The following is a 22346-nucleotide window of genomic DNA, read 5'->3' as shown; positions in this document are numbered from 1 at the left end:
TCCAAGACGAGGAAGGACCAGCCGACTGCTGCTGTCGCGCCCTGCAAAAATACTGAAGCTCTGGGAGCTTAAACTTTAGGCCTGAAAAACACATGCCCCTTTTCGAGTCCATTCACACTTTTGTCGACGGCCGTATTTTTTTGTGAACCAGCACACGTCCTCGACAAGACACCTTCAAGCCCAATTCGTTCCTCCCCCCCCTTCCGGCCTACACCCTCCACTACGATGGCCGACACAAAGGTGTACCGTGCGACCACCACCGCACCGGTGAACATTGCCGTCGTCAAGTATGCATGCAGCCTCACCGCTCCCTTCGACGGCGAAGCCCTCGTCTTCTCGCTCATCTGCTGACCACCGTGGCTCCTGTTTAGGTACTGGGGCAAGCGTGACCCCAAGCTCAACCTCCCCACCAACTCGTCGCTCTCCGTCACCCTCGCACAGTCCGACCTCCGCACCTTAACCACGGCCACATGCTCGGCCGCCTATGCAGGCCAGAACGACACCCTGCTCCTCAACGGCGAGCCCTCTGATGTCTCGGGTGCGCGCACCCAGGCTTGCTTCCGTGCCCTGCGCGAGCGCCGCGCCGCCCTCGAGGCTGCCGACCCGTCTCTGCCCAAGCTCGCCAGCCTGCCCCTGCGCATTGTGACGGAGAACAACTTCCCCACGGCCGCCGGCCTGGCGTCGTCGGCCGCGGGGTTCGCTGCTCTCGTGCGTGCCATTGCCGACCTCTACGAGCTGCCCGACTCGCCGTCGCAGCTGAGCTTGATTGCCCGGCAGGGCTCCGGCTCGGCGTGCCGCAGTGTCTTTGGCGGCTACGTCGCCTGGCGCATGGGCGACAAGGCCGACGGCAGCGACTCGCTGGCCGAGCAGGTGGCGCCCGCGTCCGCCTGGCCCCAGATGCGCGCCGTCGTGCTCGTCGTCTCGGCCAGCAAGAAGGGCGTGTCGTCGACGTCGGGCATGCAGCAGACGGTAGCCACGTCGGGCCTGTTTCAAGAACGCATCCGCACCGTCGTGCCCGACAACATGGCCAAGATGGAAAAGGCCATTGCGGCGCATGACTTTGCCAGCTTCGCCGAGGTCACCATGCGCGACTCCAACTCCTTCCACGCCACCTGCGCCGACACCTACCCGCCCATCTACTACATGAACGACGTCTCGCGCGCCGCCGTGCGCGCCGTCGAGGCCATCAACGCCAAGGCCGGCCGCACCGTCGCCGCGTACACCTTTGACGCCGGCCCGAACGCGGTTGTCTACTACCTCGAGCAGGACGCCGATGTCGTGCTGGGCACCTTTTCCAGCGTCCTGGGTGCCGGTGTCGACGGCTGGAAGGGCGGTGCCGCGCCGAGCACGGCCGCTGCCGTCGAGGTCGACGCCACGGTCGCATCGACGCTCAAGTCGGGTGTCAGCCGGGTCATCTCGACGGGCGTGGGCGAGGGCCCCATCAAGTCAGAGGAGCACCTGGTCGGCGAGGACGGTGAGCCTGTGAAGCGGTAAGACGGGCCTTTTGACTTGGGAGGATGGAAATACGACATGCTTGTGGACTCATTAAACTAGCGTTTTTAATGTATTTGTGGTTTATCCAGATAAAAATAAAATGTCACGATGCCCTCCATGCGTCTTACTTGAAGGCGTCTTGACGAGGCTTCCCGGTCAAGGTACAACTGTAATATCCCAATCAAGTCCGTTCACCCGTATTTGTCCACAATAACGTGCCCAGTATCTAGTACAGACGCCAGCGTACTGAAGCGTTCAGGCACCTAACTACATTCCCAACTGCGTCAGCTCTTAAAGTAATAAAAATGGGTCCTGTTTGCGTAATGACGAGATGGTCGCGAACAGTCGTTACTTCGTAGTGTGCTGTAATTGTTACTACGGCGCATGTTTCGCGATGAATACAGGGCGGTTTAAGTGCTGATGGCATTCCCCGCGTCACGTGGACACGTTCCCCCAGTTTTCCAGAATCCATGCATGTCGACGCGTAGTTTCGATTGGGGAAGGCAGTCACGACCGACGTCCGTATTTTGCATCGCACTTTCCTTATTCAGCTTCCGAGAGCGCAAGGTGCGAATGCCGCGCTGGCCTTTTCTTGCCTCGTTCGTTTTTGTAGCATCTGCCAATTTGCATTCCTCTTCTCTACATCCACGCTGCATGCATCCTCACCAGCCATAGCTCGTCGCCCTCCCACACCCCTTTTCATTCACTAAGCCTTCCATCAGGGGCCGGGCTGGTGCTCAATCATCAAAATACCCCATCAACACTTATCCAGGTCCCTTTTCATCCCAGCGATATCCCTTTTTCATCTCCCTATTTTCATTTGCGCCCTTTTGCGTCCTTTTGCGTTCTTTGGCGTCCTTTTGCGTCCATTTGCGTCCATTTGTTTCCTATGTTGCGTTTGCCACTGGTCCCTTCTACGTGCCGCCGCTACGGACCGACGCCGCCGCCAAGATGAGCTCGACGGCCTACGACATCGACACGGCCGGCAACGTGCTGTGCACATACACCGACATCAACGACCCCGAGAGGTTCAAAGCTGTATGTACTCCGGGGCCTTGTCTTTTGTCCTTCTCCTGGCAACATGCCTACTGACTTTGCCCCCCAGGAGCGAACCCATGTGCCGCTCGGCAAGGCTGTCTTTTATGCCTTTCTGCCAGCCGGGTTCCCGCACAGCGTGACGGATGACTACCTGTCGTATCAGTTGTACGACTCGCTGCAGGCGTTCTCGTCGGCCATCGCGTCGCTGCTTGCTAACCGCGCCGTGCTCGAGGGCCTGGGCGTCGGCAACGCGTCGCAGTCGCCCACAGGGGCGCTCGTGCTCAAGATCATCCAGGACACCTTCTCGCGCATGGCGACGATCTTGTTCGCGCACCGGATGGGCCAGGCCATTGAGCCCGAGTGCAAGACGTACCGCTTCATGGCAGACCTGTTTAACGACAGCGCGCTGCTGCTCGACCTGCTCACGCCGGTGCTGCCGTTTCTGCCCAAAGTCTGCGTCATGGTCGTCACCAGCATCCTGCGGGCGCTGTGCGGTATTGCCGCCAACGCCAGCAAGGCGAGCCTGTCGGCGCATTTCGCAAAGAGGGGCAACCTAGCCGAGCTCAACGCCAAGGAGGCGTCGCAGGAGACGGTCATCAGCTTGCTGGGCATGCTCGCGGGCTACGCCGTGGTGCACATGGTGCAGGACCGCACGATGGTGCTGTACTGGATGGTGACGCTGGTCTTGGTGCACCTGTACATGAACTACCAGGGCGTGCGCTGTGTGAAGATGCTCACGCTGAACCGGCAGCGAGCGACGATTGTGTTCCGGGAGTACCTGGACTCGGGCCGCGTGCTGACGCCCTCGGACGTGGCCCAGCGCGAGAGCATCCTGCGCAACGTCAACGGGGAGATGGCGAGCAAGGACGGCGACTACACGGGGTCCTGCGAGCTGCGCAGCTACGGCGACGTGATGACGAGCAAAACCTGGGGCTACCATTCGTACAAGTTTGAGCGGCCCGACTACTTCATGGGCGTGTGGCACTACCAGGCGCGGTTTTTCATTCGCATCGCTATGAAGGAGCACACACACAAAACCATTGGCCCGCTGCTTGCCTGGTTCGACGCCGTGGCGCACGCCTTCCATTTCAGTGCGGCCCTGAAGAACGGCCTCAGCAGCCACTACGAGAACGAAGGCCCCCACGGTTATGTGTCGGCGGAGGTCAAGGAGGGCTTGCTGGCGGCACTGCGCAGCGCCGGATGGCACCTGGACGACGGGCAGCTGGAGACCAACAGCCCCGTTCGGGTGCGGACCGGCGGTGGCGGCGATATGAAGAGAACGGCGGAGCGCGGACAGGCCGCCGCTCCACCGGCCAAAGCCGACTAGGTCTTTCCGTGGATCGCCACCGGGATGTTGCAAATGGTTTGGATTGAGGCCTGTCTTGAGGCCCAGAAGCACGGATGACGACGGTTGGACCGGTCGTCTGTTCACATTTTCTCTTCTTGTTCTTGTTTTACGCTTTGTACTTTTGTCATGATATGAGATTTGTGTTTCTGCCCTGTACTATATACATTTGGGGGCGTGCGTCCAGCGTATACAACGTTTTGTTGTCCGCACGCGCAACGCCGGTATCACCGAATTCTAATTTTTATACAGTCCAATACCCAATGCAAAAAGGAGCCGTCCGGCCATTCCCTCGTCCTAGCGTCTGAATGTGTTCGTGTCAAGTCCACCCCTTCTCTTACTGCAGGCCCAGGCCGCGCAGGGCACGCATCTTGACGCCCTCCCAGCTGTTCAGCTTCGGCCGCACATCCAGGTAGAAGCTGACTTGTGGCTGGCCTGCATTGGGCGACGAGGCCGTGGCTGCTGTTGCTGCTGCTGCCGCCGCCCCCGGCCGACCCGCATAAAAGTCAATCACATACTCGACCTGCGTCCCGCAGCGGTCCACCACCCAGTCGTGCCGGTCAAACGGCGCCGTGTACCCCAGCAGCGTGTTGAGCCGCGCCTTGGGCGACATGCTGGTGCTGAGGCCCGCAAACGAGTGCAGCCGCGGACCGCCGCACTGGCCCGGGCCCGTGCCCGTGTAGGGCGCCTCCCACGCCAGAATCTCTTTCCAGGCGCGCTCGTTGACGGCGTTGTGGATGGGCACGACGACGCGCATGTCGGCGACGCGGGCGCTGTCGTTGCCCTTGCGCTTCATGGCCTCAAAGAACATCTTTTCGGAGGGGTAGACCCAGTTGCCGGAGACGGGGTCGGCGCCGGTCTCGACTTCATGGTTGACGGGGCGGCTGCGGGCCGCCGCTGCCGTCTTGTCCTCGTCGGCCGAGGTGGTCGTGCGCGGGATCGAGGAGACTTCGCGGTCGGTGCCCAGGCCGCGGATGGTCGGGTGGCGCAGGGGCCGTTGGTGCTGTGATGGCGCGGCATGGGACGTCGGAGCAGAGGAGGCGCTCGAAGGAGACGGCGACGGTGAGGGCGATGCCCAGAGGCTGGGCCAGCCGCCGAAGAAGCCGGACTTGGGCTGGGCAATTTGTGCAGGGACACTGGTCGTCGGCTGTGGTGAGATTTGTGTCTGTTGGGCCTGGGCCTGCTGTGCCTGTTGCGCCCGCGCCTGCTCGAGCCAGGCGTCTCTCGTCTTGTGGTCGACAGGGCAGACGGCTCCTTCGCCGGCTGCAGAGCCAGGGTTCCCGCTGGAAGACATTGTTGGTGTGTGCGAGTGATTGTACGAAGACGTCGTCGCGATGTGGATTTTTTTGGTCCGGCTGATTGGGGTCAAATGTCGTCAGCGCAACTTTTTGAGAGGGTTTTAGTCGCTTAGAGCGCTGGGTAGCGTTTGTTGGCGCCATTGAGGGGCTTGTGGCGGGCAAATCCGGTCTCTTTTCCAGCGGTCCCGCGCAGTAGACGAAAATCATTTGATAAGCGGTTGTGATTGGTTCTCAGAAGAGGTGGTATACAACACAGCACGAGCTGTTGCATACAAATACGTAAGTATTACTTTTGCCGTTTTGAAAACTGGATGTCATATTTTCGAAGTACATGCCTTTTTAGTTTCCGTAACTCTGCCCGTCGTTTTAATCCCAGTCAGCCCTTTTCCATTTTTTCTTGAACATTGTCCAAATCGTCACTCATAACGACGCCATCCGCACGCCTTCCTCTACTCCAGCATCTTCTTCAGCACGGCCACCTGCTCCAGGACGCTCGCCTTGCTCGTGCCGCCCTGGGCCGAGCGCATCTCGACGCTCTTGTCGTAGTTGAAGACCTCGGCAATGTCCTTTTCGAAGCGCGCGTCGACGCTCTGCAGCTGCTCAAAGGTCAGCTCGTTCATGGGCGTGCCGGTCTTTTCGGACAGGGCGACGCACGCGCCGGAGATGTGGTGGGTCTCGCGGAAGGGCACGCCCTTGCGGACGAGGTAGTCGGCGAGGTCGGTGGCGAGCATAAAGGGGTCGAGGGCGGCGCGCATCTTGTCGGGCTGGGTGGTGAGGGTGGCGAGGACGCCCTCGGCGATCTGGATGCTGTCGGCGACGGTCTTGACGTGGTCGAGCATGGGCTCGACGGACTCCTGGAGGTCCTTGTTGTAGGTGCTGGGCAGGCCCTTGAGGGTCATCATGAAGCCGGCCATGTGGCCAAAGGCGCGGCCGGCCTTGCCGCGCAGCAGCTCGAGCGAGTCCGGGTTCTTCTTCTGGGGCATCAGCGACGAGCCGGTCGAGTAGGCGTCGGCGAGGCGCACGAAGCCGAACTCGGCCGTCGAGTAGACAATCAGGTCCTCGGCCCAGCGGGAGATGTGCTGCATCAGGGTGGCGCCCCACTGCAGGGTCTCGGCGACAAAGTCGCGGTCGGCGACGCCGCCCATGGAGTTCCACAGCAGGCCGTCGAAGCCCAGCTCGGCGGCCATGGCGGCGCGGTCGATGCCAAAGGGGTTGCCCGCCAGCGCGCCGCAGCCGAGCGGCGAGCGGTTGACGCGCTGGATGACCTCGCGCAGGCGCGCGAGGTCCGCCGCAAAGGCCAGGCCGTACGACAGCATCCAGTGGCTCCAGCGGATGGGCTGGGCGCGCTGCAGGTGCGTGTAGCCGGGCATGATGAGGTCGACCTCGGTGGCGGCGCGCTGGGCCGTCACCTGCAAAAACGAGACCAGGAACGCCTCAATCTTGCGCAGCTCGTCGCGCAGCCACATGCGCATGTCCGTGGCGATCTGCTCGTTGCGCGAGCGGCCCGTGTGCAGCTTGCCGGCCACGTCCTTGCCAATCAGCTCGCCCAGCCGGCGCTCGTTGGCCGTGTGGATGTCCTCGTCGACGCCCGGGACAATCTTGAAGGTGCCGGCCACCCACTCGGCCTCGACGGCCTGTAGCCCCGCGTCGATCTTGTCAAACTCCTCCTTGGTGAGGATGCCGGCGTGGAAGTTGGCGCGCGCAAAGGCGATGCTGCCCAGGATGTCCTGCTTGTGCAGCACCTGGTCAAAGTAGATGCTCTCGTTGTAGGCGACCATCAGAGGGTCGAGGCCGCCGGTGAAGCGGCCGCCCCAGAGCATGTTGGCCTGCTTCTGTTGGGATGCCATGGTGGAGGTGGTTGTTGTGGTGGCGGTGTCGGAGGGTCAGGTCGATGAGGGCCAATTGGCACGGAGGGTGTCGTAGAGAGGTCGTAGAGGGTGAATTGAATGCTGTCGGCGTAGGTAGAAGCTAGAACTTGGCAATTGAAACTGGCCAACTAGGGATTGGGTATCGTGAGCGAAACAAGAAGTGGACGTGTCGTTGGGGGAAAAGTCGGAAAGCAGCCCGCCAGCCTTGTGCACTTTGTTGAGTCACGTTGGAGCCATAAAAATTTTAGGGGCCGCAAGCGGCAGGAGCTGTCGATAAGTGCTGTCATTGGTGGTGGTTCATAGCAAGCGACAGGTCTCCACAGTAAGGGCCGACTTACACCGACGACAGCCATCGAGCCATCGTCAAGAAAAGCATAACACTTTGGCGAGTTTACGTTTTACGTAATTTTGAAATATTTTAGGAAGGTATGTCGATTTTTTCTTAATTTATTATACAACTTTTCTCGGGTTTCGGTCATGTTTGGTCAGTAGCTACTGGGCGTTACGATTAATTCGGATTCAAAATGTAAAGCGATAAAAACCAATACCAGCTATTTTTGGTGAGCTCAATTCTTTCCGATTTGCGTTCCTATTTATTACAAAATAGACCGCACCAGATAAGAAGAACAAAATGAAAATAATACCTCGGAGACGATTATGCCAACACGACGTTCAAGCCCGTCAACAGAGCTAATTGGCTAGCAGAAAACAAATCACAGCATATACCTGCAGGGAGTTTCCTTCAGCTGCTTGATCTACGCCTTATGAACAGAAATGGATAGTCACGAGGTATAAGGAGGCGACTGTCCCACTCGCCGCCCAATGCGTCGAGCTACCCCGGATTCTGGGGCCGACGACGAGTGTAGATGTCAATATCCGAGTGCACGATATACGTGGCTGGCGTGCTGCTCTCCTTTCCGCTTGCTTGAGTCCAGATCCAGCGTTTTATGCCTCGTGTAACTATCACCACCTGCACATCTCACGCCTCACAACATGCCCGGCGATCAGGTCGAGCAGCCGTGTTCGCGCGCCCAACATCACGAGTGCCTCTACCATACATTCACATACCCCCAGTTTGACTACAACACACCCATCATGTATCAGCGCGCGTTGCCGCTCTCTGTGACGTTGTGACGCACCGTGCCTTTGTTAATGGCGGGCCCAACCTACATCAGAATCTCCTTTCTTTAAAAAAAGGGCCGACGTCCCACGACCGCTTGTAAATACACTGGGCCATCTTCCATGAGGACCTCACGGCCGCCTCCCGCGCGTTCAAGACGTACACCATTATGCGGCACACACAGCAGTACAGCCTGCCCGAGCTGCAGGCGCGCGTGTCCCAACTGGGCATTGATGTCCTCGACTACGACGCGTGCACGACCATGTGAGTGTGCGACTGGGCAACCATTATGGCGCTCCACGCAAGCGACAACTTCAAGGGGATGGCGGCGGACTGCGCGCACTTTTTGGACTTGGAGACGCCGGGCGGGCTGCGGGCGATGGGCGCGCACGACGTGATTGTGGTCGGAGGGCCGGTGCTTGGCGTGGACGGGGGCACGGGCGGGATGAACGGGGTCGAGATGCCAAGCTATTGCAAGTTGTGTCGTCTCCATCCTGAAATCATCTCCGGCAATTGTCACAGACGGCGCTGCTCTGGAATAACTGCCCGTCATTCACCTGGCCTGCCAAGCATTGCATTCGCAAAGCGTCTTTTTATGCATCTTGGCAAAATAAGACTCGTACAACGAACGGGCACGGACTGGCGGTGGTTGTCCCTCTGCGTGTTTCATCTTTTCGATGCCGTTGGGCTATTTTTGACCTGATATGGTCTCTGACCGCAGATGCTCTAGTGGGGTCGGCGGCTACTGCCGGCACTGGCGATCCACGGACTAGGGGCCTAACAAGCGCTGGATGCTGAGGGCCAATCGTTTGCGTGCAGTCCTGGACGACCGCGACAACAGCCGCCAGCATGGGTAGGCAGTCTCGCAGTGTCGTGCCCACGGTCGACCTTTTGTTTTCCCCATTCGTTTGCTGCTCACGTTCTCGCCTCTGGAGGCCGCCGCTGCTGCCTCCGTTTGTCCTGATCGCATGCAGATGGAGTGATGTTGGCAGGTATCGCGAGACCAAGTTTTGCAAGTTTTGGACGTTTTCTTCTACTTTGGTTTCTTCTTCTCGCAACATCATTCTGCCCAGACTCGGTTAGAATCGCTCGATGCTGCGCTGGGCGGAGGACGCGACGTTGTCGCCGGGTGGCGAGTGTACCAAAGGCGGTAGCATTTTGCATTTCCTTGGTTTTGGTCAGTAAAGACTGAGAGGCCTGTTTCCTCAATGGGCCGTGATTTGAATGGAGGAATGACTCGCACTAGCGGCCCGTCATTGGCTGTGGCACTAGAACAGGGGGCGCAGGCCACTGGCGGGGATGCTCTCGTTTCAATGGTAGGGACTGACTACTGTGGATTGGTTGGACGGGACTGGCCTAGCTTTGTCGTGCCCTGAAATGCCCTGAAACGCCACCACAAATTGCAAGAAAGACATGAGAAAAAGGCCAACGAGAAGAAGAATGAAAGAAGAATGAAAGAAAGAAACAATCGCGAAAGCGACAAAGAAGACACCCAAGGCAAAGCCAAGAAATGCCAAGGCAAGCGACCATGACCGTGACTGATGCCTTTTGACCTCAGAAGCGCCAGGCATAAGAGAGCTAAGCAGCGAGGCAGCTAAGCACCTAACGGCGGCGACAATCGCTCCAGACGACAGGCCAGGACGAGCTGATCTGAACAAGGAGCGTAGATCTAAACAGCACCTGCGCACCGATTCTGCACTGCCTCACTGCTCGCTTCTCCACTGCAGCGAGTGGCAAGACTGAAGCCGTGAAGCCATGGACAGCTGGTGTCGTCGGCTCCGACTCCTTTAGATCTGTCTTTGTCGTCTCTCCGACTGTCTCGCATATTGCTGCTCCTCGTCACGACATGGATATTCCTAAATCAACACCAAGCTTCCTGTACCAAGCCTCCTCTGATGCAACTCAACGTATTCATAAAATGGGGGCCGAAAACAACAACGGCGTCATATATCGAAAGAGAAAAAACGAACCCAGATCCTCAGAGGATGTCAGTGAAAAGAGACCCACTCGTCCCGCTGTCTCGGTAGGCGCTGTGGAAGGGTCTCTTCACCTCAAAATAGATTTTCCCCAGCGCAAAATAAGGCCGCTCATCGCTAAAACGGACGGCTACGCACGCTGATTGGCCCCCCACTTACATTGTGGCCTGCCAAACAAAGGCCCAGAGGCGGTCCTTTATTGAGTCCCATTGTTGTCTCTCTTTGTCGTGCCATTGACGGCCTCAAACGAGGAAGACAACGGGGGATGTTTGATCCTATTCAGACCCCTTTGGATATCATTTCTGACTCGTGCCTGGCGCTACCGTCGCCCGAATGACCCAAAAACACCAAACTGACAAAATGCGCTGTGGTCCAAACAAGCAGAAGACAGGGGCCTCACCATCCTCATCCTCTATCCTCCATACAATGCGTGCCACTCCATAACGTCTGCACATCGAGCACGATGACCCTCGTAGTCGCTTCTATGTCTCGCCCTTCATGTGTCGTATCGTGTCGTCTCTGTTTGCCGCGTTCCCCTCGACGTCTCTTGTTTTCCCATTTTGTCTCTTCATATTTCCTTTCTTCCTGACCTTTCTTCGATTTCTTTATCCCCCCTTCTTTTTCCTCGTCCGTCCTTTCGTCTTCTTCCCTGTTTCGCCCCCGTCATATACCTGGTTGTATACACCTCGCCTTATTCACAGCTCTGGCCCTGCACCCTCTCCACCTCTTCACCATTGCAGCCTTTCCATAGAGGCGTGCCTTTCTTATTGTCTGCTGGCCAGGTGATTCACGTCTTGCAAGGGTCGTCTTCTTCCTTGTTCTCACTACTGGTTATTCTTTATATTATTATCTTTGTTATATCTTCTCCTTCTTCCTTTGATTTTCTCTTTGACGGCCCTCTTTCTTCCTCTATTTACATATCCTCTTCCATTTTATTTCCCTCTCTCCGTCACCCATTCGGTTCTTGGTTTGATACCACACTATTTTTAATACTCTATTATTTGCTGCATTATTTACTTCTTTTCTATTTCATTGTTACAACGTCCACTTGCATGAACGGGCACCGCATAGACGCCACCGCAAGCACCACGAGCGTTCTTAATACCTTCACGGTCCAGCCCCGTTTGCGTCGCCTTCTTCTCCTTTGAAACAGTTCTCTCAACTAGAACGACGTACACACAAATAATCATCACCACACGAGCATCACGACATCGATACACCGACACACAATCCGGGACACACTCCCAAGCACACTCTTCCTCATTCCCTTCTCCTTCGTCCCCGCCCACTCTTACACACACCGCCACCAACATGGGATTCTTTCGAGAAAAACCGGACGCTCAGCCCTATCCCGACGTGCCGCCCAGCCTCCACCATGACTCGTTTGAGATGCAGAATTTCAAGCTCGGCAACCAGGCCGGGGCGGCCGGCCCGCCGCCGCCGCAGTACGACTCCGCCGGCAGCATCACCCCCTACCTGGGCCTGCGGGCCCGCCTGTCGCAGATCTGGTTCAACCGGTGGACCATCCTGCTGCTGCTGGTCCTCATCCGCGTGCTGATCCTCATCAGCGGCCTCCACGGCAACATTGACGACGCGCAGGCGCAGGCGCTGGCGGCGTGCACCAAGGTCGAGGACGTCGGCAGCGCCATGGCGTCGATGCCGCATTATCTGAGCGTGGGCGTCAACGACCTGGCCGCCACGGGCATCTCGCAGACCGTGCAGGGCCTCGTGGCGCTGCTGGGCATGATCCTGACGGGCGTCGAGCAGCTCATTATCTTTGTCATCAACTTCTACATCGGCACCTACGTGTGCCTGTCGTCGGCCCTGATCCACGGCGGGCTGGACGTCGGCATCGGCGCCGCCAACGAGGCGACGGACCTCATGAACACCGCCATTGGCAAGATCACGACGACGCTCAAAAGCGACGTCAGCGGCGTGCAGGACGCCATCAACGCCGCCTTCTCGACCATTGCGTCGGCGTCGAGCATCTTCGGCAAGACCATCACGCCGCCGACGCTCGACCTGTCGGGCCCCATCGACGACCTGTCCAACATCCACATCGACGACACGAGCTTCGTGCAGACGCTGCAGTCGCTGAACGCGACGATCCCCACCTACGACGAGGCCGAGAACTTCACCAAGAACGCCATCAGCATCCCCTTCAACGCCCTCAAGACCGTCCTCAACAACACCTACGGCGCCTACACGTTCGACACCTCCGTCTTCCCCGTGGCCAAGAAGACGCCGCTCACCTTCTGCTCGGGCAACGACAACATTACCCAGTTTTTCACCGTGCTCTACGACATTGCCGACCACGCCAAGACGGCCTTTCTGGTCGTCCTGGTACTGCTCGCCGTCCTCGCCTGCGTGCCCACGGCCTTTATCGAGATCCGCCGCTGGCGCAGCCAGCAGCGCCGCGCCAAGGTGCTCGCGCAGCACGGCTTCGACCCGCTAGACGTCGTCTACATTGCTAGCCGGCCCTACACGGCGGGCTTCGGCATCCGCGTGGCCAGCCGCTTCTTCCAGGTCGGCAAGCGCCAGCTGCTGGCCCGCTGGGCCATTGCCTACGCCACCAGCTTCCCGGCCCTGTTTGTGCTGTCCCTGGCGGCCGCCGGCTTCTTCTCCGTCGTCTGCCAGTCGATCCTGCTGGCCGCCGTCCAGAAGGAGGCGCCCGCGCTGACGTCCGAGGTCAGCGGCTTCGCCGACGACGTCGTCTCGACGCTCGAAAACGTGTCGACCGCCTGGGCCCACGACGCCAACGGCGTGCTGCTCAACTTCCAGAGCGAGATCAACAACGACATTCTCGGCTACGTCGTCAACGCCACCACCGCCGTCAACCACACGCTCAACGTCTTCACCGCCGAGATCAGCAGCGGCATCAACGCCGTCTTCAACGGCACCGTGCTCGACAACACCGTCCAGCAGATTGTGCGCTGCCTCATCGGCATCAAGATCGACGCCATCGAGGAGGGCCTGACCTGGGTCCACGACCACGCCCACGTCACCCTGCCCCTCTTCCCCAACGACACCTTCTCCGTCGGCGCCAAGGCCTCCATCACCAACGACTCGTCGCTCACCTCCTTCTTGGCCGACCCGGGCAGCGTCACCAGCGACGACATCACCGCCGCCGTCGACAAGGTCGTCACCGCCCTGCGCAACAGCGTCGTCCAGGAGGCGCTCATCTCCACCGGCCTGCTGCTCGTCTACGTCGTCGTCGTCCTCGTCGGCATGCTCCACGCCATGACGGGCATGGTGCGCCCAGACAAGACGCGCGGCGACGGCGGCCAGCGCTTCTATCCGACGCCGGGCGACTTGGACGGTGAACCGACGAGCAACAGCGTGGCCCCCGCCAACACGGCAGCCCCCTTCTTCCCTCGCTTTGACGGCGGCGCCGAGACGGCGGCGGTCGATGACGCCACAGCAGCGCACCTGCGCGATGAGAAGCTGAGCGCGCGACGAAACATCCCCGGGAGCAGCGGCAGCGGCAGCGGCAGCGGCAGTATTTCTACCTCCAGCGTCGGCGGCGGCCGCCGCGTCGTGTACGAGAAAAAGGGCCACTGGCGCGGCAGCAGCTATGGCGATGTGGGCGATGCCGGCGGCCGCTAGGACCGGCCGCCGCAGTATGCGCCGCGCGAGCCGTCGCCCATCGGGCGGCCACAGAGGCAAGCACACCGACATGCTCACAGACACGCGCACCTGTATGTGCCACCGCCATACGAGGCAGAGTCCAATGTGGCCGTCGTGCCGAGGCAGCTGTGCTGACCTTTCCGTCGTTTTCCTTTTCGTTGTTTCTCTTCCTTTCCTTCCTCACCCCCGGTAGATGGATACCCTGCACATGCAATGGATTGGGCCGTTTTTGTATGAATTCTCAGTTCATTTTCTTTTGTCACACATCGTCGCTTCTTTCTCACGTCATTTTCTGCCCCTTTGTTTACAGTGTCTTGCCGGCGTTCTTCCAGGATACAGGCGCAGGCGTTTGGACACCATGTAACTGCATTTCGCTCTTAATACAAACAACCACATGTCTACGTATGCAACCCAGTGAACTTTGTGAGAACAAGTCTTTGTGATTTTGGTATTCGTACAGTATGCTACAACACAAGCCTCCTACCCCCTCCCCCTATGACGACTTCTTGCCGTCCGTCTCCGCCATGAAACCCTCTTGTGGCGCCATGTCAAACACCGCCTCCTCGTCAATCATCCGTTGCGTCTCCTCCGTCAACAGGCTGTCCTCCGCGATGTCGTGTTCCAAGAGGGCCCGGGCCGCCTCTGCCGCCGCCTGCGCCGCCTCCAACCCTTCCGCCGGCAGACCCAGCGCCACCCGCTCCTGCCGGAACTTCTCCTGGACCGTCGGCGTCTGCATGATCCGCCACCGCAGCCGCCACCCCCACGGCCCCAGCTCGGCAATCCGCGCCGGCTTCGACCCCAGCAGGTACGCGTCCAGCCCGCCCACCTTGTCAATCGTGCGCAGCACCCGCGTGCTCACGCGCGTGCGGATTGGCACGCCCAGCGACTCCGAGAACAGCCGCTTCTCCTGGATGTTGGGCCACCACTTGCGGCGCACCTTTTGCGGGTTGATGACCTCCGTCTCGCGCGACACGTTGTTGCCGAACCGGATGCGCGCGTTGCCGTAGAGGCCCTTGTTGGACTGCTTGAAGAGCTGGCGCGGGCCGAGCGGGTACGGCGGGATGTCGGGGCGCTTGGCCGTGGGCGAGGGGATGGGTGGGCCCTCGGCGGGCACTTGCTGCTTGTAGGAGCGTATCTGTTGGATGCCGGTGGTCTGTGCAGCAGAAGAGGTCTGGGAGAGGCGGAGGGAGGCGGCGAGGAGCGAGCAGGAGGTGGGAGAAGACGTCGAAGAAGACGAAGCATACGCCAATGATGGTAACCGCTGGCCGGCGCGGGCGACAGAAAACGGTGAGGGCACCATTGTCGCTGGTGTGTGGGGCAAATGGCGAGGATACAAAATGTTGTGTCCTGCGACAGACTACGATCGTTCGCGGAGTGCGTTGAGACGTCGTCGGTCGTGGATGTTTGACTGTCACGTCTTACCGTTTCGACGTTCGTCGTGCGATTGAGAAGCTCTTGAAAATTTACGGTGGTGTCGCGCGAGCCATGCAGTGGTCGCACATTATTGGCCACATTGACCCAAATGGACCCACCAAGAATTTGCCAGTCCGACAGGGCCCGCTAACCAGCTGTACAGCGTAAAGTCGCCTGTTTTCGACTACACGTCCCCTATTTGCGGAGACGATCATGAACAGAAGTGAATGTTGATATCAATATTTGTCAATAAATCCGGGAAAACTGTCACACGTACTTGACATCGCTACCATGCTTCCTCCTGTGGATGAGGCGGTTCTGCGGAACAACCCCGACTTTGCCGCACTCTACAAAACGCTCACAACGGTGATCCTCAATCCGGATGGATCAACAAAGGCACATGTCAATGCAAAGGAGCGGGCGGCCGTTAGAGAGGTTCGTGACCTGTGCTCTATACATTTCCTCGCAGTTTCTGTTTTCTGGAATCACCCTGTTGACGCTCCCCCTCTCTAGAGAGCAAAAGAAGCGCGGTTACGAGCTGCCAAGAACCACATCCTTGTTCAGGCCATCTCTAGCATTGCCGCACCGCCACCGGCATCCGAGACTGCGGGTGCAGCGGAGGGAAAGATTGGTGGTGCCGCAGCTCGCCGAGCTGCGCGTGCTGGTACCGTTCCCCGGCCGGCGCCGCTCGTGCCACCACCCAAGCCGGCCAACGACCTGCCGCCCGACCTGATGGACCTGCTGATGCTCCTGCCGCCACTCTTGCAACTGGCCAATGAGCCAGAGGAGTCGTCATCTTCTTCGTCGTCGACACTCTCCGGCGAAGACGTCGAGCTGCTCCTGTCCAGCCCCCCCTTCACATCCCTCCCCCAACACCTGCCGCGCATTGCCAGCCTTGTGTCTGAGAACCTGCAGACCTCCGCCCGCGGCCTGGCCCGCGTCATGAACCCGACCACCAATCCGTCGTACCTGCACCGCGCCGTGCCTGGCCTACCTGCCCAGGTGGTGGCCCTGCAAAAGGCCATAGTGGACACGCGCATCAAACTGGCCGCGGAACGGCACGCCACCGCCACCGCTCTGTTGGCGCTGCTCGACCTCCACGCGGCCAACCTCACGAGCCTCATCCGCGCTCTCGAAGCCAAGCACGGCCCCGTGGCGCGGTCGCTCGAGCTGCGGGCGGCCGAGGTGTCCCTGGCGGCGCAGGCCGGTGAAGTGGACGCCCAGGCCACGAGGGCGGCGGCCGTGCGGGCCGTGTATCCCCAGGAGGCGGTGACGGCGCTGCGCAACTACGCGAGCCACCTGCGCGACAGCAAGATGCGGCTGGAGGAGACGATCCGCGAACGCAAGGCGTTGCTGCGGGAGTACGGGATCGACGTGGATGCCGACGACGGCGAAACGGACGAAAAGACCAAGAGCAAGGGCCGTACCATGCGTGAAATGGCACGGGTCTACCGCGAGATGGGGCAGCAGGTGGAGGACGTGCGAAACGACTTGGCACGGCTGGGCCGGTGATGACGAGACTGCAATACGTTGTGATGCGTTTGCACCAAATATGATTTACGACTTGATGACAGACAGATACAACGGAATGACATGGATACGGGACTCTCTAGGAAGGAGTCGTGCCATAGACGGCGCGGTGACAGTGACGCAAGGTGAAGGAGAATGGTGTTGGGTCATTGATTTTACTTTCCAAGTGACAAAGGAAATAATAGAAAAAGGAACCAAAAAAAATACAGAGAAGCTTCCAAATCCGTGACTCGTAAATAGTATTTTTTGTATTTCGTTTCTCACTGTTGTCCCCACTCCCATATCTTTCGTTCGTTGTGCCATTCTAGATCTACTCCTTTTTTGATACCGCTTTTAAATCATGTGGCCGCCAAAACGATCCTTCAGGCCGCCGACGACAGCTTATCTACTCTATTTTGAAACGACAAAAAGGAAAGAAGGTGGACAACCACGGAGGAACAACCGCTTAACCCGTGACCTTGAAGATGGCCTCGGCCAGGCGGCCGACGTTGGCGCTCGTGATGCCGGCCACCGAGATGCGGCCGTCCTTGGTGGCGTACACGGAGTGCTCCTTGGCCAGCGCGTCCATCTGCTCGGGCTTCAGGCCCGTGTAGGCAAACATGCCAATCTGGCTCGTAATGTGCGACCAGTCGTGCTTGCTGCCCAGCGCCTCGAGGTTGTCGCGCAGCAGCTTGCGCATGGCAATGATGCGGTCGGCCATGCCCTTGACCTCGCCCAGCCACTGCGCCTTGAGGGCGGCGTCGCCCAGGATGGTGCCGGCGATGCGCGCGCCGTGCACGGGCGGGTTCGAGTAGAGGGGGCGCACGAGGATCTTGATCTGCGAGTCGACGCGCTTCACCTCGGCGGCGTCGGCGCAGACGACGCTAAAGGCGCCGACGCGCTCGCCGTAGAGGCCCATGTTCTTGGCAAACGACTGCGACAGCACCGGCTGGTGGCCCTTGCTGACAAAGTAGCGCAGCGCAAAGGCGTCCTTGGCGGCGTCGCCCGACGCGAAGCCCTGGTAGGCCATGTCGAAGAAGACGGAGTGGCCCGCCGCCCGGACGGCCGCCTCGATCTCGACCCACTGCGCCTCCGTGGGGTCGACGCCCGTGGGGTTGTGCGCGCAGGCGTGCAGCATGAAGACGGAGCCCTTGGGGGCGGCGCGCACGTCGGCCAGCAGGCCCTCAAAGTCGAGGCCGATGGTGGCCGGGTCGTAGTAGCGGTACTTCTTGACGGTCAGGCCGGCGTCGGTGAAGACGGCGTTGTGGTTGGCCCACGAGGGCGTCGGGATGTAGATCTCCTTGGGCCGGTCGGCGCCGCCGGGGTAGAAGCGCTCGAGGAAGGCCGCGCCGATGCGCAGGGCACCCGTGCCGGAAATGGACTGGGTGATGGCGATGCGGCCGAGGGCCGGGCTGTCGGCGCCGTAGGCGAGCTCGGCGGCGCCCTTGGTGAAGTCGGGCAGGCCGGTGATGCCGGCGTACTCCTTGTTGAGGCGCTGGGCAATCACCTTGTCCTCGGCGGTCCGCACGGACGGCAGGACGTACGGCTTGCCGGCATCGTCGCGGTAGGCGCCGACACCGAGGTTGATCTTTTCCGGGAACGAGTCGGCCTTGAAGGCTTCCGTGATGCCTGGGAAGGGTTAGTCGTGTGGGGAGCAAAGGGGAAGAGAGACGAAGAGCGTGGGGACCAAGGGCGAGCTGGGGCCAGTTCGTACCGAGAATAGCCTGTCAACGGCAGTAAGCGAAGCACAGCGACTGGATCAGCAAAATGTACCACAACGGCCAAAAGGCACCACCCACAGCGCAGGAATCTACCGACGCGATGCCGAAGTAGAGGGGAGCTTGTGCCTTTTCCGAGGTTGAAGGTTGAACGAGGCAAAACAACTTACATCCTAGAGTATAAATGTTAGCCCATGTCCTTGTGCATTTGCTGCTTCTGTTCCGTTTGGTTTCCTTGTTTTCTTTTCTTTTCCTCTTCTTTTCATTCCTTTACTACTTCTTCTCTCCTTGTTCTCTTCTTCTTCACTTCCTTTCTTCCGTACACAATTCCTCGACTTACCGGAGGACCTTGGGGCACGTTGGCCCACGACGAAGCAAAGCGACCGGCAGGCACCGCAACAGCACCGGCGCGCCGGCTGGCGACACCGGCCTGGCGTGCCGACAGTCTCAGGACAGATAGCATTGTGTTGTGAAGAGGAGGGAGGCCGACACGGGGGAGGAAGCGTCGAAGGGTCGAAGTCGAGAGCGATGTCGAAAGACGGGGGAGGGAGGAGACAGGAAAGATTCAAAAATCGAACGGCTCGCGACTACAGTGCACGGCGATTGAGGGGAACACAGGCCAAATAAAGGGCACCACCTGGACGAAGAGGAAGGATTGCGAGGAAAAGGGAAAATGAGGAACTAGAGACCAGCGGAGAGAACCGGACTGCGGAGCAGCCAGCTAAAAACCGCAAAAGAAGCGCGTGAGTCGATCGTAGATGGTGCAGGTGGGCAGAGTGGGCGTAGGAAATAGTGGAAATGTGGACTGTGGGACGTTGTGGGATGCTGTGGTGTTGCAAAATTGACTCAGAATGCTGCAGAAAAACAAAAAGAAAAGAAAAAAAGAAAAAGAATGAGGCTGTAGCGGGTGAGGGCGGAACACATGTCACAGGGCACCCCACACGGATAAAATGCCCCCAAAGCAGCTGAAAACCCCTGAAAAGGCGCGCCAAGCAGCGTCGCAAAAGATGGAAACAGCGGCTGGTCGCAAACGACAGCCCCTCCGAGCCAGGTCCGAGCCTGTGTTGTGTTGACCTTTTAGCGGGTCGCTGAGCCGGATTGGCCAATGATTGCTCGTGCCGCGCAGCAAGAACGGCCCATGTGGGGGCTCGCGGGAGTCGGTGAGTGCTAGAAGTGCGGGCAAAAAGCGCAGCTTGTACGAAATATGACTGACGTGGAAAGCTCTACGATATATCGCATAACCGCCCCGAAAAGAGAACGAGCGACAGCCAAGCAACGACCAAAGCGGCAGACGGCGGTGTCGGACTATGGCGGACACTGCCAAACTGGGCGGTGAGGAGCCTTTAAGTCCTCTGCTGGAGACTTCATCTTTGCTTCTTCCAGGAATTCCGCTTCGGCATCGTGATGACACAACCTTCGATTTACCCAGACCAAACAGGGGCCCAGCTTGGATCCTGGCAATGATTCCCCTCCCAGTCGACTCCACATCTCACCCCAGGGGAACCGGGCCTGGTAGTCCCGAAGAGTGCAAGCGGACTTTGGCATCCGGAACGCGGACAACTCTCAATGGAGCAATTCGTGGGTTGATAATCAGAAGGGAAACAAGCCCTGGGAGAAACTAGATATTTTGGTTGTACCCCGACGTTAAAACCCCGCCGCCGACCCTCATCGGATATTTCCATGTACATGTACAGACCGGACAATCGGTTTCCATCCTGCATTACCATCACGAAGCTCTACGCCCGCCGAAAGGCCTGCCGGCCTCCGATCCACGTCTCCTCGATGCCCACCGATGCCACCAGCCGGCTCGCCTCGACCGTCCGCGGGTCCGTGTCCAGCACCACAAAGTCGGCCTTCTTGCCGGGCTCCAGCGAACCCACCTCGTCCAGCCGCCCCAGCTGCCGCGCCGGGTTGTATGTGATGCCCGCAAACGCCTGCTCGACCGAAATGCGCTGGTCCGGCCCCAGCACGGCGCCCGTCGCCTCCAGCACCCGGCTCGCCGCCGTCTCGACGTACTGCAGCGGGTTGGCCTCGCTGATGGGCGAGTCGCTGTGGAACGAGTAGGTCACGCCGGCGACCACGGCGTCGGCGACCGGGTCGAGGCGGGCGGCCCGCTTCTGGTCCAGCACGTACGTCGCAAACGCGTCGCCCCAGCGCCGCACGTGCGCAATCAGGTGCGACACGCCGAGCCCCAGCTGCGCGGCGCGCGCCAGCTGCGGCGGCGCAATGTCGGCCGTGACGTGCTCGAGGCGGTGCATGTGCCGCTTGCGGCGCAGCTTGCCGGCGCCGCCGGGCCCCCCGTAGACGTCCGTGGCCACGGCCTCGGCCGCCAGCACGCGCGCAAACACGCGCAGGGCCTGGTCAAAGGCGCGCGCGCCGTTGGTGTGCATCACAATCTGCCACCCGCCGCGCACAAACGGCTGCACGAGCGCCACGACGCGGTCGTCGTCGGGCGGCGCGTCGAGGGCGTGGCCCTGGCGGAAGTTGAGGATGCCGTAGTTGTCGGGCTGGCCGCGGTACGGCTCGTAGACGGCGGCCGTGAAGCCCTGCGTGGACCCGTCGAGCCACAGCTTGAGCCCGTACACGGCCCCGGCCGCCTCGCCGCCGTCGGCCGTCAGGTGCCACGGCGGCAGACGCAGTAGGTCGGCCACGGGCGCGAGGCGCTCGACCGTCTGGTAGGCCACGGCACCGTGGAAGCGCGGCAGCACAGGCGTGTCGGCGTCGGCGCTGGGCAGTGTGTTGCGCTCCAGAATCTGGCGCAGCAGGGCGAGGTCCGCGAGCCCCGCCAGCGTCCCGATGCCGCAGTCAAACGCCGTCGTGATGCCCTTGCTGGCCCACCGCTGGAGGATGCGGCGCCCGCCGGCCACGGTCTCCTCGGCCGTTGCCTTGGGTAGGTTCGTCCCGAGCGCAAACACGGCGTCTTCAAACAGCAGACCCGTCAGGGCGCCGTCGTCGGCCCGCTTTTGGTAGTTTTCGTCGTCGGCCGGGTAGCCGGGCTCGCCGGGACGCTGACCCACGCCGAGCGCGCGGAAGACGACCGAGTTGACGTACGCAATGTGGCCCGACTGGTTCAGGACGTAGATGGCCGTGTCCTGCTCGTTGACCCCTGACAGCGCGTCCAGCAAGTCAATAGTCAGGTCCGGGTGCCCCGCCACCAGGGACGGGTCAAAGCCGTAGCCAGCGAGCCACTGGATCTCCGTTTTCTTCTCCTTGTTGGCGTCGGCACTGGCATCGGCTGCCCTTGCCACCACGGCGTGCCGCAGCTTGTCCAGCGCGTCCTGCTGCGTCCGCACGCCGGGGAAGGTCAAGTCGACAAAGCGCTTCTCGTCCGCCATCAGAGCCGTCATCAGCAAGTGGACGTGCGGGTCGATGAAGCCGGGCGTGATCACGCGGTTCCCATAGTCGACTTCGCGGATGCCCTCCGTGCCCACGGCGGCCCGCACGTCGTCGAGCGAACCCGTCGCGACGACGGTGTCGCCGCGGACCGCGAGCGCTTCGGTGGCATTGAACTTGCCGGCCGCGAGCGTCAGGACGGTCGCCTTGAAGATGACCGTCTCCAGCGGCAGCGGGCTCGCTGTCGCTGTCGCCGTAGTCGTTGCTGGAGTGTTCGTTGCCGTCGCTGTTGACGAATCAGGCGCTGGCGTATTTGTAGTCGACCTGTTGTCTGGTGTTTGTCCAGTAGTGCTCACCACTGTGTCGTCCGGTGCGCTGACATTTGTGTCCTGGATTGATTCGACAGGAACGTCCCGCCCCTGGCGGATCGATGCGACAATAAGCTTATCCACCTCGGCCGTCGAAACATCCGGGATCAGCGCCTTGCTGAGCTGGTCAACGCTGTCACCACACATTTTGTTATTCGTGGTTGCGTTCGTAGTGATTTTTGGTAACTTGACTTGCCTTGCAACCACCCCAGTCTTGTAAGAAGTCCTACGCGATTTTT

The 22346-nt window shown here is 60.1% G+C and overlaps 9 protein-coding genes across 9 annotated transcripts; 4 read left to right on the top strand and 5 right to left on the bottom strand.

Moving 5' to 3' along the window:
• Nucleotides 1-225: 225 nt before the first annotated feature.
• Nucleotides 226-1494, top strand: SPBR_00679 (diphosphomevalonate decarboxylase; the record flags this gene model as incomplete). The annotated part of the gene is made up of 2 exons (XM_040758998.1): nucleotides 226-287; nucleotides 372-1494. 2 exons carry the CDS (start codon nucleotides 226-228, stop codon nucleotides 1492-1494), a joined length of 1185 nt encoding a protein of 394 aa, XP_040618036.1.
• Nucleotides 1495-2445: 951 nt separating this feature from the next.
• SPBR_00614 (uncharacterized protein) lies at nucleotides 2446-3859 on the top strand (the record flags this gene model as incomplete). The annotated part of the gene is made up of 2 exons (XM_040758933.1): nucleotides 2446-2532; nucleotides 2600-3859. 2 exons carry the CDS (start codon nucleotides 2446-2448, stop codon nucleotides 3857-3859), a joined length of 1347 nt encoding a protein of 448 aa, XP_040618035.1.
• A 355-nt stretch (nucleotides 3860-4214) lies between these two features.
• Nucleotides 4215-5171, bottom strand: SPBR_00869 (cytochrome c heme-lyase; the record flags this gene model as incomplete). The annotated part of the gene is made up of 1 exon (XM_040759188.1): nucleotides 4215-5171. One exon carries the CDS (start codon nucleotides 5169-5171, stop codon nucleotides 4215-4217), a length of 957 nt encoding a protein of 318 aa, XP_040618034.1.
• A 453-nt stretch (nucleotides 5172-5624) lies between these two features.
• On the bottom strand, nucleotides 5625-7022 carry SPBR_00620 (argininosuccinate lyase; the record flags this gene model as incomplete). The annotated part of the gene is made up of 1 exon (XM_040758939.1): nucleotides 5625-7022. The coding sequence occupies one exon, from the start codon at nucleotides 7020-7022 to the stop codon at nucleotides 5625-5627; it is 1398 nt and encodes a 465-aa protein (XP_040618033.1).
• Nucleotides 7023-11450: 4428 nt separating this feature from the next.
• SPBR_00273 (pheromone-regulated multispanning membrane protein Prm1) lies at nucleotides 11451-13745 on the top strand (the record flags this gene model as incomplete). The annotated part of the gene is made up of 1 exon (XM_040758592.1): nucleotides 11451-13745. The coding sequence occupies one exon, from the start codon at nucleotides 11451-11453 to the stop codon at nucleotides 13743-13745; it is 2295 nt and encodes a 764-aa protein (XP_040618032.1).
• A 514-nt stretch (nucleotides 13746-14259) lies between these two features.
• SPBR_00948 (50S ribosomal protein l24) lies at nucleotides 14260-15066 on the bottom strand (the record flags this gene model as incomplete). Its single annotated transcript, XM_040759267.1, has 1 exon — nucleotides 14260-15066. The coding sequence occupies one exon, from the start codon at nucleotides 15064-15066 to the stop codon at nucleotides 14260-14262; it is 807 nt and encodes a 268-aa protein (XP_040618031.1).
• Nucleotides 15067-15470: 404 nt separating this feature from the next.
• Nucleotides 15471-16691, top strand: SPBR_00712 (uncharacterized protein; the record flags this gene model as incomplete). The annotated part of the gene is made up of 2 exons (XM_040759031.1): nucleotides 15471-15614; nucleotides 15693-16691. 2 exons carry the CDS (start codon nucleotides 15471-15473, stop codon nucleotides 16689-16691), a joined length of 1143 nt encoding a protein of 380 aa, XP_040618030.1.
• Nucleotides 16692-17154: 463 nt separating this feature from the next.
• Nucleotides 17155-18869, bottom strand: SPBR_00458 (aspartate aminotransferase, mitochondrial; the record flags this gene model as incomplete). Its single annotated transcript, XM_040758777.1, has 2 exons — nucleotides 17155-18317; nucleotides 18755-18869. 2 exons carry the CDS (start codon nucleotides 18867-18869, stop codon nucleotides 17155-17157), a joined length of 1278 nt encoding a protein of 425 aa, XP_040618029.1.
• Nucleotides 18870-20142: 1273 nt separating this feature from the next.
• Nucleotides 20143-22254, bottom strand: SPBR_00321 (uncharacterized protein; the record flags this gene model as incomplete). Its single annotated transcript, XM_040758640.1, has 1 exon — nucleotides 20143-22254. One exon carries the CDS (start codon nucleotides 22252-22254, stop codon nucleotides 20143-20145), a length of 2112 nt encoding a protein of 703 aa, XP_040618028.1.
• Between the last annotated feature and the right edge of the window lie 92 nt (nucleotides 22255-22346).

Source organism: Sporothrix brasiliensis (assembly GCF_000820605.1).
Source record: "Sporothrix brasiliensis 5110 chromosome Unknown Cont19, whole genome shotgun sequence".
In the NCBI taxonomy this organism is placed as follows: domain Eukaryota; kingdom Fungi; phylum Ascomycota; class Sordariomycetes; order Ophiostomatales; family Ophiostomataceae; genus Sporothrix; species Sporothrix brasiliensis.
The sequence above is the reverse complement of the archived record's forward strand: the minus strand, read 5'-3'. Positions and strand labels throughout refer to the sequence as shown.